At 38.1% G+C, this 19,283-nt stretch overlaps 1 protein-coding gene across 1 annotated transcript; it reads left to right on the forward strand.

Moving 5' to 3' along the window:
- The first annotated feature begins 453 nt into the window (after window positions 1-453).
- Window positions 454-18,311, forward strand: SLCO1A2 (solute carrier organic anion transporter family, member 1A2). The gene is made up of 14 exons (XM_009709019.1): window positions 454-513; window positions 1,641-1,782; window positions 3,668-3,800; window positions 4,706-4,812; window positions 8,109-8,255; window positions 8,562-8,660; window positions 9,146-9,370; window positions 11,525-11,689; window positions 13,548-13,743; window positions 14,497-14,662; window positions 15,734-15,918; window positions 16,523-16,587; window positions 17,149-17,266; window positions 18,152-18,311. The coding sequence occupies exons 1-14, from the start codon at window positions 454-456 to the stop codon at window positions 18,309-18,311; spliced, it is 1,968 nt and encodes a 655-aa protein (XP_009707321.1).
- Window positions 18,312-19,283: the final 972 nt, after the last annotated feature.

Here is a 19,283-nt window from a genome sequence, read left to right on the forward strand (position 1 = left end):
ATAAAGACCACAGAGACAGGTATATGTCAGTCAAACGTATAGATCTTCATAGTCCTGTCTTTTACAGTGGTCTTATGAAGAGGGCTGAAATTGTCTGTCTTACAGACAACTAACTTGCCCTCAGAATGTCTGTTTTCTCTGTTCTTTGCTTATTGGTTGTATGCTGCTGGCAGCATTCAGTATCTGATGAGAAATAGCTAGCTGTGACATTGCTGACATTCACATGTCAAACTTCCTTGATTAGAATAAAGTGTATAGGCTTGTAGATTTTGTTGGAATCTAGTTTGCAGTTATTTAAGGAAGACACTCAAATATCAAATATCTTAGCATGAATCTGATTTTTTGCAAATATGGGACAAAAATATTTATTTTTTTCTTTTGTCTTTTTCAACACTGTAGTGGGATCATTGGACAGACTCAGAAACAGACATTGAGATCAATTAAAAGGGCAACATGAAAGAAGCTGAGAAGCCATGTGCAGGGGACAAATTCTGCTGCATTTCCAAGCTGAAGGTACAGAAATATTTTAGCAATTTTGTATGAACACACAACTGTAATTGCTTGCACTTATAATGGTTTCATAGAAGTTACAATCAAGACTAAACGAATGAATAAGCTCTGTTTCTTTCCTTATCCTTAATGTCTTAACCGAGGTCAAGCAAGTTTGTAAGCAATCATGTGTTGCTTTTTGTGTCCCTGAACTTTACACTCTATGACGTGTTGGAGGTATGGTTGATTGCTCCTTTGAAGCTCCACCTCTGATTTTGTGTAATCCCCCTCGTCTGACATGTTTACCATTCCTTCTTAAACCTGTGAAATGAGCCTTACCGATTGTGACATGGCAGTAAAAATTGGCTGTTGATGTGCCCTAGACAATTAAAGTTGTCAAGAAGCACTATAAAAGGTTGGAAAATAGCTTGTTTTTAATAGTAGTTCAAAGCCCAAATACATTACTTACGCTTTTTACCATTTGCAGCAGATGTATTTAAAAATACTATTGATTTCATGTCATAAATACTGCTTATTAAGAACCCTAAAGTTAAAAGGATTTGAATACTACTGCATATATTCAAATTTACTTTTTCACTGTCAATTGCTACTACATTCTTGCAAAAAGGATACACTGTTTACTCCTTCTGTTTGAAATGACTTGTTCTGGTCTCATGACCTCTACTGAGATGAGGGAGCAGATACTCGATCAAGTAATTTGATCAAAGGAAACGATCTTAGTTCTCCGAGTAATATGTCATTCCGATGAGCAAGGGGTGCGAAGGTCTTTGCACCCTGGTCTGGCTGCAGGCGTTATTCAGTCCTGCAGATGGCAAGCTTGCAGCAGACACACGGTGGGAGAGGCTGTGCTGCGCCTGGCTTGGCTGGGGAAATGGCGCTTAGGGTGTCTGAGGACAGCCTTGGTCAATGGGAGCGGGTGAGGAACAAAATATTTTTTGTATTTATTTTTTGGTTTAGTGAAGCCATAAGTCTGTGGACAAGGACAGATGACGGGATTTACACACGTATCAGTGCAACAGAACTGTTCATTTCTTTTACCTGGAAGCACATCTTTGGTGGGGAAAATAACCATGGAATATTTCTAAATATATAATTTTGAATTCTTTATGCATTCTCCTCTTCCTTGCTAGGTATTTCTGCTGGCACTATTACTTGCATTTGTTGGTAAAACGATGTCTGGTGCTTACATGAACAGCATGTATACACAGATAGAGAAACAATTCAATATTCCAGCTTCTTTGGTGGGGATCATTAATGGAAGCTTTGAAATTGGTAATCGCTCATTTTAATATTTCTTATTCTTTGAAAATACAATATGTTCACTGAGCATGTATTAGTGACTCTCAAGTCCATAGCAGTCTGTTGATTACTGTATGTGACAATAGTGACCAACTCTATCTTACCGTTTCCACTGCTATTTACACATTTAGTGTCTGGGAAACTAACAGGACAACTTAAATGAGGAAGTTGAGGATTAAAAGCTGGTTCAGCTAATTTCTGCACTATCATAAGATATGACAGAGCAACTAACAAAACAGAGCAAGTTTATGAGCTTAGTATTGAATCTTTCTGAACAAAACAGAAAGATTTTATAAGCTTTGCTTGAATTTAAGGTCATATTTAGCATTTTACAGTTCTTTTAATCAGTGACCTCAAAGTTGGTTGGAGTAGATTGTCTCCTTGCTCAAACTCAATAGTATTTCAAGATTTCGTACCTGTACAACTGTAAAGAAAGTTTCCAGTTCTACTTTCAGTGACCCTTACCTTGCTTATCAGTGAGTTTTATTGCCCAGTGACAAGCTTATGTCTTGTCATTGCCAAAAAAGCCAAACAAAAGGCTTGATAGCTTCAAACCCATCTCAGTAGAGATCCTCAGAAGGTGTGTTTTACACCCTTAAAGTTACAGTGTGGATCTTTATTATCCCTGGCTCAGCTGAGGGAATGGTCTGCACAGGCTCATATACACTGGTGGGGAGGGGAGACAAGGCTCCTTCTCCCCCTTTTCCTGGTCTCCTATATCTGCATATGCAAGAAGAAGAAACTGTTGGCAGCACCATGCTGCTGCCTGCAAAGCAGTCTGATAGGGCAGCTCAAAGTTATGACAGAGAAGGAATACCCAGAATATATTCTTGCTTTTGATAAGGAGACTTTAAGAAATATGAAATGGCCAAGATTAATGAACTGGTATGTAAAAGGCTTATTATTTTAAATAAATTATCCTCTCATATGCACTTTTCTATAAGAAGTTGTGGCAGTGTATGTGGCAGACAGAAGTAACTTATTAGGACCGTATAAGTGTACGACCTTAAGTGTCTTTCAAGCCACTGGTTCAATACAGTCTGTCTAGCAGTTATACAGAAAAAAAAGATGTTATCTTTTTTCAGATCATGATGCTCATCATTCAGAGACATGGTTTTGTTCTTTTGACAAAAAGATCACAAAATTAGTAGGTGCATGATTACTAAATTACTATTTTTATGGGGCCTGATTCATAACATAAAGCTTGATTCTTTTCTTAGTTGCATAGCAATAAATGAAGAATAGAGAAAATAAGTGATTCTGAAGTGAAAGCAGAGGAGAAGAGAATGAAGGTTTTTAGCACATTTGTATTTTTAAATGGTACTAGGCACAAAACTCTGTATTTTTTTACTCCTCTCAAACTATTACTAAAATTAGTATTAATTTATTATTCCTTTTTTCCTCTGTATGTCATCTTGTGTTTATTATTTTCAGTACAAAACCACTTGGATACATACTTCTGTATTTATTTTCCCCTACATTGCAAAATAGAGTATCCTAGGAGAATAACTTCCTAAAAGAGCTATTATGCTGCAGTCCCTGGGCCTGGTCTCTATGTACAGTAGTGGGAAAATTCTTCTCTACATAGGTGCAGTCAAAAATCTCTCTCACTATGGTCTCTTTTACATTCTGCCTTCTATTTTCATGTTCTTTCCATGTGGTATAACTCTTCTAGAAAAAGATCACAGTTAGCAGGGAGTTGCTGCATCATTTAGGCAGTTCCCTGTCTAGTTACGGTTTTTACAAGACAAGAAAAGTAAAAGATACTGAGCTAACAAGATATACTCAAATTTGTGTTACACTTTAAAAGATATAAGGATGCCTTGGTTTGTAAATATGAACCAAGTTCTTTTTGCAGGTAACTTGCTGCTGATAGCATTTGTGAGTTACTTTGGAGCAAAGCTTCACAGACCCAGAATAATTGCTCTGGGCTGCACAGTTCTGTCATTTGGATGTCTTTTGATATCACTTCCTCATTTTCTATTTGGAAGGTGAGTATTTTGCTTAACTCACAGCAGCTTCTGTGATGGTTACTTGCCTTAATCCATAACTTCTCCTACTGAAATAATACTGCTTATTGAGAGAGACATTGCTGAGCATGGGTCTGATATGATAATTGTAGAGCAGCTTGTTTTGTTTTGCTTCTGAGATGGCTTCAAAAGTCATTACTTCCTGAGGAGAGTCACCTCTCTGCTGCGCACCTTTCCCTTGCCTTCATCCTTATGCTAACTCTTGTGTGGACTCTGTAGAAACAGTGGCCTGTGATACTGTCACATTACACTACTAGCTGTTACCTGCTTGGATGGGCAATACAAGATGATTTTTAAAGATGTCTTTGGTCTGGAGCCTGGGTGACAGATCATACCTGATGGGTGTGTTGGCAAGGCCTTTACAGACTATAATGATTCTGTAACCACTTTTTCACTATTTTTGCTAGGCTTAACAAAATAATCATTTTGGCTTGTCTATATTTTAATCAGTGAGATATCTTTTGAGTAAAGAAGATCCTCTAATCTTGGTATGTCCAATGTGGTATGGCTCTGAAAGCCTTGGTGGCACCCTCTACTTAGGGTGTAAATTGGGTTAGAATGTAAGAAGAGTAGGAGAGAAGATGATATGAGGGATTTCATTAGGGTGTTTCATCAACTCCTCCTGAAGCATCAGTTACAAGATTATGTTAGAAGCTAGATAACAGTCTGGATAAAACACTGGGTTGATTCCCTGCTACAGTTCCTTCATTCCTAGCCTGATTTGTTGTTAAGGCTCAGTTAACTTCTGATGTAGGTTTCCTTCTTTCTCTAGCTACACACTCTTCTTATAACTGAATGACAGATTTATGAGGTGGTTCTGATGTATTTCTTCTTAACCTATATGTGCTTTCCTTTGATTCAAACAGGTATCGTATTGAAAGCAGTATTTCACAACAGGAGAATTTTTCAGTCATGCCTCTGTGCCTTGTTAATCAAAGCTTGTTCTCTTTATCTACAGAGGAACCATCAACAGGTATGATTTGTCCTATGTCTACTAATACTTTTTCCTCAGTTTTTATAGTGTTTAAGTAAATAAGATTTTATTTTTATTAGCAATTACTTCAGGGTCCTGGTTTTGATCAGTACTTTTTGCAGGCAAAAAACTGGAGGTCAGGAAATTTCCTAGCCTTCTTGTTTCTTTAGTCTGTGACTCCAGAGCTGTAGCTTTTTTTCATGCACTATCACAGTATCTGAAAAGCTCAATTAACATCCCTGTCAGTCCACTTTGGGGAAATATAGTACCAAGTTATTCTCACAAATGTTCCTCTTTTGACTTGAAATACTATTATACCATGAGGAGGTGGAAAACATATTTGGACAACGGATAAAAGGCATCAGGATGCCTTTTTGTTGTACCACACAAGAAATAAAAGAACTAGAAATAGAGCAAAAACATAGATCTCACTTCCTTTTAGAGAAAATAGTTTAAACTATGCTAAAACTTACCTGGGAGATTGATACCTGTATGTGCACTAGCAATATGCGTATAAAGTAACTACTACAAAGTCAAACGGCTCAGAGGCAACTATTAAACGATCACACATGAAATCCTCACACTATCCTGAGTCTTTAGCTACCTCAAAGGGAAGCATTTAGTTTGAACCATCTCTGTAGGCACCCTTGATAGTTGGTCAAAGCAGACTACAGAGCTCTTGCAGAGTGTGTCCTTTGCTGTAAGGGCATTCATGCTCTTTACTTTAGAGTGGGTCAGATTACCTCTTGGATGCGCCTACTGACTGTTGGAAATTTAGATGATTGGTGGATGGCAAAACTTAAGTGAGATGAACCCCACAGTTAATTGCTATATTTTGTGATGGTGCTCCATCAATGTGTGCTAAAGCTGAATCACACTGCTGTAATGTTGTATGAACACAGTGACATCAAACCACAGTGGTGGTGTGCTGCAGTTTTCTGTGTCTCCATTTAGCAATGGAAGTGACTTACATGCTTTCCAAGACTGCATGTCACTTCAGGCATTAATTTTTTCATCTTTACAAGGAAAAGTTGAGAAAAGTGTATACTTAATAGCACTTGGTATTAATTTTTCATTTGAAGATTTCAGATACTGTTTTTCTTCATTTTATAAATGCATAAATTAAGGTATGGATAGGTAAAGCATTTTCTTCTAAATTATACAGTCATTCAGTATACACATTAGAACCCATAGGTCCTCAGCCCTATGACTGTATTTGGGTAAGGTGATTGTTTCCCTATTAGTTTATGGACAAGCAAAACTGTGACATTCATACATATGAGTTCATCTCTTGTGTGATGCAAAAACTGGTTTGAATTTGACCACATCTGCATGTGGATTGCTTCACCCATGTTTACTGATAGCAATCTGACATTGATACAGGAGATCCAGCCTTAATGTCTGGACATTAATGCTTTCATTTAGAAAGTCATCAGTTGCTGCTAACAAAGGCAGTTTTTATTTGATAATGAATTGGCACTGAGAAGTCTCAGCATGACAAAGTAGACCATAGAGAACAGTGTAATCTGAAGCAGACTGTATGGGATGAAGAAATCCAAATTCAGGGAGAGAAAGAAAGTACTAAAGCTAATATAGTTCCTGATATAGCTGATGCGGGACAAACAGGATTGTGCTGCAGCACAGTATTCTTCTGCTGAGTTATGTAGGAGGACAGATGTGAATAAATGAGAGCTAGATCCCCAGATAGATTCGGCAGGCTGGCCAGATGTATTATTATGGATCTTGATTTTGATTGAGAGTTGTATAAAGGTCACAGTGAGTCAGAGACTTCCTCAGAGCAGTGCCCAGACCAGCAGACTGTGGGCTAAGTTCCAGTGGGTGCCTGCTCAGGGAAACACTGACCTTCTGAGTTGCAGAGGTATGATGGAGGCAGAAAAACTTTCTGTAACATTTGATGACTTGTGCCAATTATGGTAGAATTTGTATATTATTTTCCAAATCAGAATTTGCATTGTCCTCAAGATGTCCCAAATCTGAAATTGAATACCCGAATAGGACAGATGAAATTCCTGGATAGGGAGGTCATTGATATGCAAGGCAAAAGTCTATAGTGCTAGAACAGAGCTTTGAGGTAAGGGTGTAAGCTGGGGTTTCCAGGTGGTGAGAACTGTTGTACGAAGTGTCGGCTGAGGTTACCAGCAAACAGCCAATGATTTAAACACATACGAATTTACTCTCCATGTGCTTTTCTGGGGGCTTATGAACATAAGTAAACCAGAAGCTAGCAGTCTGAATCAAGGCAAAGAAGCTGGAAAGCTCAGAAATCTCATTCCTTGCAAGGGTAGTACACCACCACATCTTTTGCACTGGCATGGCTTTCTTGTGAGCAAATGGTGGCACCTCACTGTGAAATCAGGAAGTTTTCTGGTTTATTTCAGACAATATTCTTATAATCAAATGATAATGTATGGGCTTCATGCAACAATTACTAGCATAATTGCAAAAGACTCCTGAATTTCAGAGAGATGGTCGTATTGTTCTTGCTAGTCCACTCTTCCAGCCTGTTCAGATCTCTCTGTAAGATGACCCTCTTTCCTGATATGTCCACCTCACCACCCAGTTTGGTGTCATCAGCAAACTTAGTGAGAGTACTTTCAGTCCCATTATCCAGATCATTTATGAAAATGTTGAATACCATGGGGACCAGTATCGGTCCCTGGGGGACCCCATTTGTGACAGACTGCCAGCCTGAGTAAAAGCCATTGATCACCATGCTCTGAGTATGGCCTGTGAATAAATTTCCCACTCATCTCGCAGACTGTCCATCTAGTCTGTATCTTGCCAGTTTGTCTAGGAGGAGGCTATGGGAAACAGTGGCAAATGCTTTGCTGAAGTCCAGGTAAAAAACACCCACTGCCCTCCCCATGTCGACAGAAAGTATTACTTTGTTGTAGAAGGTGATCAGGTTAGTCAGGCATGACTTTTCATCCCTTCATCACTGATGTTCAGGCATTGTCTTCTCTGCACTGACATGAAAATCGCAGTTTTGGTGAGGGAAATGAGTAAAGGAAAGGGCCTAGATTACGCAGTGGTTGGACTGCCAGGTGGTTGGACAAGGTATGGCATGGAGAGAGAAGTGATTTAAACTCTACTCCAGCAAGTACAACAGCTTCTTCCAGTCTGGAACCTTTCAAATATTGTGAATACTTATTTCTCTGTTTTACAGGGCAGACCTACCCACCAAAGTTGAAGCTGTTAGTCAATTCTTTGTCTCTAGAATTTAATTAATAGTTAGAATTAAAACATTAATTCTGGCTTCTTATTTTTATTCACAGAATGTGAAAAAGAGCCTGGGTCCTTGCTGTGGATATTTGTGATGGTTGGAAACATAGTACGAGGAATGGGTGAAACTCCCATCATGCCTTTAGGCATTTCATATTTGGAGGATTTTGCCAAAGCAGAGAATTCACCTTTCTACCTGGGTAAATCTACACTACTATGATAACTCCCTCCCCGAAACAAACACACACATAAAAAAAAGCAAAAGAGACGATTGTTATGACTCCCTTCAATCCAATAAAGGAAGAGAGAAGACAGACATTATTGCCTTATTGAAATAATAATACCGTAGAACTTGTAATTTAACTAGAGATGAACTTGTTGAAATGAGGCCATTTTTAGGTGCAAATGTCTATTCAGTAGAGCTGTCCTAAACATACATAAGAATTCCAAGAAAATAATTATACCTGGGTTCTAATTTAGTATGTTTTCTCCTTTTCATACTTTAGGATGTCTACATACAGCAACTGTAATCGGCCCCTTCCTTGGTTTCTTGTTGGCATCCTTCTGTGCAGAACTGTTTGTTGATCTGGGATCCGTAGATGCAGGTAATGGACAAATATATAAAATCTTACATATAAATCAGTAGGCACGATGGTGTATTTATGAGCATTAAAAGATGTTTCTTTGCTAACATGAGAGGTCTTAATTTTATCTGAGTTTGCTGGTGTTTAAGTGGCAAATGTGTGTATAATATTCAATAAAAGGGCTGAATTCACACATACACAAATGAATCTGCACTTAAATTATTTGATGAACAATTGTGTCATCTGGCTTAACATAGGAGAGGACTAGAATTAATTTAAGACAAAATATTGAAATTTGCCAGAAAATTAGCAACATTAGAAAAGAAGACTGGAGACTATTCTCTTTCATCAGCATCATTTTAAGAATCTTTAAAATGCTTTTAATATATCACATCAGAGATGACTAGGAAAACACCCAATGACAGCAAAGAATGTTTCTGAACTAATATAAGATGTATGTTTGTGTTTGTTCTCTTTTCTTTTTTTTTCTTTTTTTTTTTTAATAGAGGACATAACTATAACAGCTACTGATGCCCGTTGGGTTGGAGCATGGTGGCTGGGCATTTTGATTTGTGCATCACTGAATCTTCTTGCGGGAATACCTTTTTGGTTTTTGCCCAAGTCACTTGTGAAGGAAGGTGAAACTGAGGAGATGAGTAAAAAAAGTGTAATACCATTGCAAGAAAATGATAAAAACGAGGCCAAACAGACCATGTATGAAATTGCTAAAGGCAAGTCATATTGTATTTTATGTCCTTCTTAATTTAGTCCTTTAAGATGTGAACTATTATCTGTGTATTTTTGTAAGTAAAGATGAGTCCAAGGTATGAAATGAATACTCTGTTTTTCATCTCTCTGTTGTAAAAAGGATTTGCGCAGGGATTTAGAATGTCTCCTTGCAGAGCAAGAAAGCTAATTTCATAGATCCAGGATCTGAATTCACTCCTTTCCCTCTCCTGCACTTCAGATGTATGTAGATCTGGATCTTTTCTTCCTGGTGGAACATTAATGCACTGAAACCCAGTTAGGAATATTACAACTCAGTGAGTTGTGGACAAGTTGCAGATATTAGTTGTTTGTACCTCACATTCACTGTGCCGAAAGGCAGAAAACTAACACAAGTCTTGTGCATTTCTTGAGTCCAACTTAAAACCATAAAAGGGAATTGACAGGTGCTTAAGTGTCTCATAAACATTTAATGACTGTTGAACAAGGATCTATTTGACTTACATTTATTCATGTTACCACTGGCAACATTCACATCTGTGGGCTTTCCTATCTCTGTAGGAAGCTATTTTTTTCCCTTCCATTTTTTTGTGCTAATTGGACATGTAAGTGAATAAAATATGTCAAAGGCTATGATCTTCAGAGTAGTCTCATGATTCTGTATACCCAGCTCAGAGCCCCTTGACAGGATCTTCATTTTCAGAAAGTAAGTGCCAAGTGCCAGCTACCTCTCCATGGTGTTTCAAGCTGAGTCCTGCACATTCACTATACTTGGAGTGAGTACTCAGATCTTGGATGATATTGCAACTTCATTTTGATAAACATGGCATCTTTCTCTGCTGTCATGTAGCCGTAAATGAATCCATGAATACAGTACTGCTCTGGTGAGGAAAGGTTCCTAGCTCAGACTGTGTGTCCTAGCACTTGAAATTTCCTTCAGAGCTTATGTTTTCATCATCATTCCCTCTCTGTGTTTGTGTGAAAGTCTACTGCCCTTGAATATCCTGAATTAAGAATCTTTTCATTTCACAGAATTGTTCAGATTGGAAGGGACTTCTGGAGGTCACCTGGTCCAAACCCCTGCTCGAGCAAGGGCTGCTGATGGCCAGTTGACCAGGACGTGTTCAGACAGCTTTTTAATTGCCAAGGATTTAAAGTTGAAAATTGAAGTATTTATACTTAAAATTAATCTCTTCCTCAGAAAGCTCTGATTATAAACTACATGGCATATATAAATAATACAGCCTATTTATAGTGTTTTGGATATCTGACTCATTTTTACAAGACTTGCATACAGATCCTCTTCTAGTAAGATACTTGCCTACCTCTGAAAGATATATAACCATCCCAAGTGGTGCCCACTTTCCATGAAGCACAGTCATCATTTTACAGATGCTGATGTTTTTCTGCAGTTTCTTCACAATACCTCAGCACATTAATTAGTAGAGAACGTTAGACAAAGAGGAATTGTGGGGTTTTTAATGGTTCAGATCCTGACTTCATAGGCATTATGGAGAGAAAAGACCTGTGTAAATTAGTATCCGAGATGCTTACTTGGCTGAAGACTGGTGGATCCAGACTTTGAGAGTATGGTGGGAATAATTGTAGGCACATCCCTCTTCAGGCCTCTTCTGCCCCATCACTGACAGCAGCAATAACCAAAATCAGTGATCAGGTCTCTGAGGGCAGGTTGACTCAGCTATCTGTGTGTTTGCACCCCTTTCCCCTTGTACTCCCTTTGCATGCCAGCTGCGGGAAAGGGGTTTTGGTGGATGCTCTGAGGGCATGGGATGAGAGAAAAAGGACTAGGAATGGTGAGGGAGTAGCTGTTGCTGCAAATCTGTAGGTGCAAAGTTCAGTTACTATACAACTAAAAAGTTTTAGGAAACTATTATGATAAGGTTATTACTGTGATTTTTTTACAAGCAGCAGCATGCACTGGTGTGCATGTGTGTGTGTGAGGTTATCTTTGTGTAAAGGAGGCATGTTGGGTGAGCCTGGCCTAAGCAAATAATCTTTGGCCTGTGGTGTCTGGCAAAGCACAAGAATTAGCCTGATCCAGTTAAGGACCATTTCTGTTCCCCTCATCCCCCCTCAGCCTCACTGAGCAATTAATCTCATAAAGCATCACACTAACTCATTACATTGTTTCATTACAGATTTCATCCCATTCCTCAAGGCTCTGTTTCGCAACTCAGTTTATATGTTATTTATATGCACAACTGTGTTACAGTTCAGTGCCTTCAATGGCATGATATCCTTCATGCCCAAATATCTGGAACAGCAGTTTGGAAAATCTGCATCAGATGCCATCTTTTTAATTGGTACGTTTGCATTTTGCTTTGCTCTGTTCTACCAAGCAATGATGTCTCAAAGCAAATTCTCTATTTTTTTAATGTGTATATATATATATATATATATGTTCATGGGTACATGTATACATATACATACTAAGGTCAAATGCTTCTACAAATGAGAGGTTCACACTACAAAGCATTTCTAAATAATCATGCATTTTCTGCAAAGCATCTTCTAATTTTCTGTGCAGAATTTTATAATCTTCTTCCCATCTTTTGAATTGGCCTAGAAAGTTCAGCTGATATGAAACTTGCACCACTGATCTCAAAGTTTTGCTAATTTACACCAAGACACCATGGGCCCAATGTTTGTATTATCTTGATTAAAAAGTATACTATAAAGTAAAGGATAGATTTGATGTTCATGAACATGACATCTTAAGACATAGATGGGTTGAACCTATGCACAGCTAAAATTGCTAGTGATCTTCAACAATTTCCATAATTTTCACTCCTCAGGTATTGGTCTTGGTCCTTCTGAAAGCCTCAGACCCTCTTTCTTATGCAGAACTCCATGGAAGGAAAGCACTGACCAAATACCTGTCTTCTTTTGTCTCTTCTTTATTAGCTTGTCTTTTTTTATCAGTGAGGACAATGCGTTCATGCATTGGGAAATGGTAATGGCAAGTAGTTCTAGCACAAAGCAAATATCCAGAAACTATAGGAGCCTGTCTATCGTTCCACTTGATCATGTCTTAAATTTTCAGTGTTCCCTTGTTTTAACTGCAGTCACTTCATTAAACCAGAATTTATTTAATCATTATAGAAGAATCATCTTAAAATACATCTAGCCATCCTTCTGTTCCTTAACTCTGTGCTAATCTTTCACAGTAGCTGCACCATTTTCTTTGAAACCTGACACACAGCATGTCCCAGACCTTATGTCTATTGCCCTCTGTTACCAGTGTTTCAAAGCTGTGCATCCAAAGGCATGTAACTATCATACATCTTATCTGTGTTGCACTGACACTGCACTGCTGGGTTGTTTTTAAGACAGACTGTTTTCTGTATTGAAATATATAGTACATTGAGAGGATCCTGGAACATGTTGCCCAGAGAATTTGTGGATGCCCCTTCCCATCACTGGAAGTGTTCAAGACCAGGTTGGATGAGGCTTTGAGCAACCTGGTCTAATGGAAGGTGTCCCTGCCCATGGCAGGAGTTGGAACTAGATGATCTTTAAGGTCGCTTCAAACCAAACCATTTAATGATTCTATGACCCAAATTCAGGTTTAATAGTCTTCCCTTTTCCTCACATGATCCACGCCCACCCACAGTCAAGTATTGTTAGAAAACCAATATTGCCTTGAGCAAAGCCAACCAAGCCATATGCTACTTGTGTAAAACTACTTCAGTCAGTCTATGCTTCATCAAAGTATCAAACAGCAAAGGAGTGTGAGAGCACGTTCAGTAATCCTGTATAAAAACTGAAAGTCTGTTCCTCCTTTCTGTGATGCTTGGTGTGCACCAAGATGTTCTCCACTAGCTTATCTTCCTGTTGAGTTTCTCTTTCAGCTAGGGAGGCTGTATTGAAACCCTGTCTTTTTGTGTGTGTTTTGGAACTAGATTGCAACTCTGAATTGCAGTTTTCCAATTGATCATTTCAGTCCTACCCTCTAGCTCACTCTCCAAGCAGTTCCCAACTGCTGTTGACATTGGCAGATATTTTGGGTGTGCAGGGGAAGTAGTAGAGACCCATTTCTGACTGTAGTTAAATTATTCAGTCACAGCCATGATATGAGTCTTTGCCAAACACAGTCTTCCCTTATCAGTAGCTTTGATGGGGGTCTTTATTTTAACATGGAAGTTTCACTTGTTTCAATAGGTGTTTACAACTTACCCGTTATATGCGTTGGGTATTTTTTGGGAGGTTTATTCATGAAGAAATTCAAGATAAATATCTATCAGGCTGCGAACATAGCATTTTGGGTATCTTTACTGGAATACCTTCTCTACTTTGCTGCGTATTGGACGATCTGTGATGCTTCACCAGTTGCTGGCCTAACAGTTTCCTATGAAGGGTATGTTCTTTAAGACACAAGAGGACTTAAAAGACACCAGAATGATTTTTCTTGTCAAGAATCAGCCAGGGACTTCATAGCTTTGCAACATTTTAGTTTCATGACCTAAATTCTCAAGGCTTTTTACTTGCATGAGACAGTAGATCTATCTTCTGTTATCCCTGTTTTAAACAATAAAGTGTATTAAAAAAAGATATCCACATCAAGACTCATGCAATTGCATGTCCATATTAATTCTTTTACTAATATTATACATTCAAGTCGTGTAACTGCAGGTAAAAATAGAAAGTTGTTGATCAAATTAGGCATGTATTAGTGCAATTTCAGAATTAAAGAGGGACAAAATCCTTTCTTTATCTTATGCTGTTTTACTGGAATTTGATTGCTATTGAGTTATTAGAGGATATTTTATCTGCAGTTTCTTGATTTGAAGTCTGCCACTAATCATTGGGAAGGGTTGTGTGTCTGTAAAATGCATATGTAGGTATATATATAATGCTTATAGACAATCAAGAACGTACATGCCATAGATGAGAAAAATGCTGTAGAATATTCATACCAATCTATAAATTGAGAATATTAATATAATATAACATCCTATAAAAAGATAGAAAGGCATGACTCCAAGATAGGAGCATGTAGTATTGTGTCCTGGATCAACACGTGAGCTAGGATAGAATCTTAAGCATTGCAAAGGGTTACTGTAGGTGTTTCATTACTGAAATATTTATTCATCTTCTAAATGTATTTCAGAATAGAGCAAGTTTCATATACAGAAAATACTCTACTTGCTGGCTGCAACAGGGATTGTGATTGCCCACTTAAAATATGGGACCCTGTTTGTGGGAACAATGGAATCACCTATGTGTCACCTTGTCTTGCTGGGTGTAAAGCCTCAAGAGGAACTGGAAAAAATGTGGTAAAGCATACATTTTATTGTGCTGTAACTATGAAATATAGGAGGTGAGAAATATCCATATCAGTATAGTGTGGGAAATATCCATACATGTACATGTAATTGGATGTATAAGGCGATAGAGCTGGACAAATTCTTTGAGTGGCAACAGAAATTCCAAACTGAATATGAAAATTAGTTTAAATTTAAATTAAAGAATATAATGAAGAAGCCCCCTTTTCTTCTAATAATTGAAGGAATCTTAAATGCTCAATTTGGAGCAAGAAATTATTCTCAAGGTATTGCTAGTTGGGAACCTGAGTCCCTAAGAACATTTCTGCCAATATGAAATTCTGTATTATGAACTTAATAATCTCTTTTACCCTGTAGATTTAAACAAGTAACCAGGTATTATAGAACTTCCATTATCTCAATTAATAATACATTTTCCATTAAAAAAGTAAGTTCCAATTAGACTGAAGACAATCCAAAAAAATGAGTTCAATAAAAATCAAAATCACAGAGATTTTAGAAAGCCTTTGGACTTGACAAATATTTTAGAGAAGTATTAGAAGATAGTAAGGGCCAGACACTGATGCCCTTGCTCACCTTGGCTGATATTTGAGAGCCCTTATTCTAGCAATAGTCTCTTTGATTTAAGTAGAGGTAAGTGTTTGAGTGAGAATATTGCAACCCGACTCAATCAAACACCTCTGATTTCTTCTCTTGTGGCATATGAAAGACCACACACTAGATTATGAAAAAGAGGGCCAGACCTATTGGCACTGGAAGGACCACATAACCAGGCTGTGCTGGGAAATATGAGGGCTGTCTTGCTCATGGACTCTTTGAGGAAGCGTAGTCCCAGCTGCATAAGAGGACCATAGCTCTCTCCTGCTCTCTAACCTCATATGCCACATACAGATGATGGTTGGACCTGTGCCTGGCAGACTGGGAGAGAGGCCGCAGTGCAGTGCTGCACATGTGTAACATACTCGAGTGCAGGAGAGAGTGAGCTAGGTGCCAAGTGTGCAAGTTTCACACTCAGTGTGTAAGTTTTGACCAGTATGTGTGATTAAATTACTCTTTTGACAGGTATTTGAAAACTGCACCTGTGTTGCAACCTCAGGGTTTTCATCTCAAAATGTTTCTGCAATTCTGGGCCAGTGTAATGGAGAAGACGACTGTCACAAGATGCTTAATTATTTTTTAATATTGTCATTAGTCTGCAGCTTCATTTTTTCCTTAGCAGCCATGCCTGGGTACATGGTCTTAATAAGGTACAGTAAAATGTCCTTATCTTAAGAAACCTACTGGACTTTTAATTCTGAGGTCAAACACCTCCAGGAATTAAAAGTGTATTACATTATGTATGGAGGGAGGACGAGTAGAAAGATCTTATGTAATTTCTGTGCTGTGTTAAGGTTTAGTGTCATATCAGCTTTATTATCTATTCTTGCTTCTGGCTATGTGGTCTTTGAGCGACCCTAAACCACTCATTCACAACAGGCTAACAGCTGTATCCTGAATTAATGTAGGACTACTCAGTCAGTGCACTGAGATTTTGAGGAATGTGTGATACCCATGTTTTTGTTGATCACATCAACATGATTTTGATTAAGGCACAACTATCTTGCACTTTGCACTGCCTCAGTCCAAGTGGATGATGCCAGGACAATAGCTTTTCCTTTTGTGATTTGGCAATCCTAGTGAAGGAACTTCAGTAAACATCACCTAATGAGGATAATGAACTCTTTCAACCAATGCTCTAATTAGTATGGTTTGGGCCTAATGTGAGGAAGAGTTTGATTAAAAAAAACAGAGGTAAACATTTCATATTAACGTCACCTCTGCTAATTGGTGTACAATGTAATTATCGTACAGGTCTCTAAAGCCTGAAGAGAAGTCATTTGGAGTGGGTATCCATGGACTAGCTTCAAGAGTATTTGGTAAGAAAAGGTCTAACACGCTTCAGAAGTACAGTTACGTCTGATCTAGAGTTAGATAAGGAACACACCAGGACTATGGGCATGGCACAGGAGTCTACTTCTATGGAGTGCCTTTGATCAGGAAGAATTTTGGGGTTTTTTTACAGCTCTAGGCAGCATGGCAAATTAGAACAGTTTTCCATTTGCATTTATTTATACTGGGTAATAGGCTGACTACATCTGCTGCTCATCTGAAAGCCATTCCACATTCCTTCGCTCTTGCTATATGTTTATCGAACACAACATTCACTCTCACTGAGAGAAAATGTGGAGTTTTCAATAGGAATCACAGTCCATATTGTAGCATGTATATATTGTTAAACAGGCAACAGGAAAGAAAATTTTTGGTTGAGGGTAGGTGGATAAGGAAGAAGAGAGAACATAAGAAATACAGAGAACATGGTTCATGCTGCAAGAGGACAGGACAGATGGAGTAGGTGAGAAGCAGCATAGGTTCTATAGTGTATCTGCTAATCAGAAGAAATACTTTATTCACAAAAATGTTGCTAATATTCTTTTTAGCTGGAATTCCATCTCCAATTTATTTCGGAGCTTTGATAGATACCACTTGCTTAAAGTGGGGTACTACGACTTGTGGTGGTGAAGGAGCATGTAGGATGTATGACATCGTCACATACAGGTATATTTTATACTTTATTTTCATTTCTCCATCTTAGTGTATGATTACATGCATAGAGATATAATTTTATGCTCTTTATCTTTTCCTAGTAGACAAACTGGTCCTGTGTTAGAGATTTGACACACTGTTCTTTGGCATTGGCTTTATTTGTCAAGTGCAACATTTGCCACAGACGAAACACCCTTTGAACAGAAAAGTTCTGGTGCCATAATTACAGTCACTAGTGGCCTTTCACAAGAACAGACCTTAAGACACTGAATTCTGATAAAAAAATTAAAAGCAGTAAGCCCTTGTGGGAAAAATGTTTCATGGCTGACTATGCAATATCTTTAAACAGAAAAGGGTTGAAATAGTTCTTGAATTAAAATAGAGGAGAAATTCATAGAGAAGATATAGTTACCGAAGTTGGAAATTGGCCCCGGATACTACGCTTCATACTTTTTTAGTCCTTCAAGGAGCACTGTAGGAATTTTGAAGAAATGTCTTATTGAATTAATGGCCTCAGGCTGATTCCTTTTAATGCTGTGTTGAGGTTGATTTGGAAGAAGAATGCTAGCTCATGAATATCCAGAAGTTTTACTCAGGTGGTCTGATCTGCCCTTTTCAGGGCTCTCTCTCTTTTTCCTGTGGAAAAAGCCATAAGGGTGCCAGGTGGTTAACTTTGCTGGCTAAATTTGTTGCCTGAAATTGGGTGATGTAAATAGTCATTTTGCTGACACTGACATATTCTCTGTTCTGATATGGATTCATCTTCTGTGAGACCCAAAAGGCCCAAGGCACAAGCTTTAGAGTGGCTGGGCAATTGTCACAAAACAATGTATGCTGAATAGTTTTGCTATTTTTTCACAAATGTATATATTTAATGAAGTTCATTGTTTATTTCAGGTGGCTCTATCTTGGCCTGCCAGCAATGTTACGTGGAGCGTCCTATATCCCAAGTGCACTAATTCTCCTTATTTTAAAGAAGAAACTTAAATCTGAAAGCCAAGTCTTATTAAATGCACCAGTAGAAATGCAAGATAGAGAACATGAAGCATTGAAATAGTATTTCAAAGCAGGACGTATTGTGAAAAAAACCTTGCAGTGTAAATTTCGGATATATCCTTGTGAAAGAATTCATATTTTAAGTAGTGAACACTTGGACAGAGACTAATAGAATTAGACATAGTTGTATCCTAATTATATTATAAAAGTATCAGTTCATAAACAGAAGGTACAGGAAAAATGTGTTTGGTGTAAAAGAACAAGGAGTAGAAATAAGAAAACTTAAGAAATGCCAGGTTTGAGTTGTCTGAACAAAAGGCTATGAAGCAGAAACATAGTCCTGGTTTCACCAAAGATAATGAGAGTTTTGCAACTGACACCAGTGATGCCAGATTTCATCCTGGAGTTCTCCAATGGCTTCTGCCAGAGCCTCTCTCATTGAATGTAGAGAGGATTTGTAGTTTCTTTGGGCGTGAGTTTTCCATAAATTTATTTAATTATGCTGTTAGTCCTTTCAGGCAGGAACTGTTTGTTATTATGCACAGTGTAGGTGGTCAATATATTGGGAACTTGGTTTATAACATGGTCTGGATGTGGTGGTAATAATAACAACTAAAAAAAGAAAAAAAATTAAAAAATTGCAGTGTTATGGTGAATTTTAAGGTGTGCATAGAGCATGGATAAGGAAAAATATCAGGATTTGTTACTTCAGTTGCATTCACTCTAGGAGGGAATAACTCATATATTAAATGTGATAGAATGATACTTGTATTTCACCCATCATATTGCTGTCTGCTAAATCCTATACCTTCTCATGTCTTGCCAAATTTTTCTTTGAATGATACATAACCATGGTCATCTGTGTGCTCTTCCTGGTCTTCGTCCAATTTTTATTTCTCTCAGATGTGATACTACAATGAATGTAGTATCCATTTGGGGTTCACTGACAGTGACCTGTTGCCCTGGGGTGTCTTAAGTATCTCAGGAAAAGACCCTGAATGCCTCAGGAAAAAAAACATACAGAAAATCCTGC

This window comes from Cariama cristata, unplaced genomic scaffold (genome assembly GCF_000690535.1).
Source record: "Cariama cristata isolate BGI_N322 unplaced genomic scaffold, ASM69053v1 scaffold17411, whole genome shotgun sequence".
Classification (NCBI taxonomy): Eukaryota; Metazoa; Chordata; class Aves; order Cariamiformes; family Cariamidae; genus Cariama; species Cariama cristata.

Bases quoted from the DNA above. Each gene is read 5' to 3' on its own strand.
- SLCO1A2 (XM_009709019.1), top strand. From the start codon at position 454: ATGAAAGAAGCTGAGAAGCCATGTGCAGGGGACAAATTCTGCTGCATT. The intron at 4,813-8,108 runs GTATGATTTGTC...TTTTATTCACAG, and splicing joins TACAGAGGAACCATCAACAG to AATGTGAAAAAGAGCCTGGG. The intron at 11,690-13,547 runs GTACGTTTGCAT...TTGTTTCAATAG, and splicing joins AGATGCCATCTTTTTAATTG to GTGTTTACAACTTACCCGTT.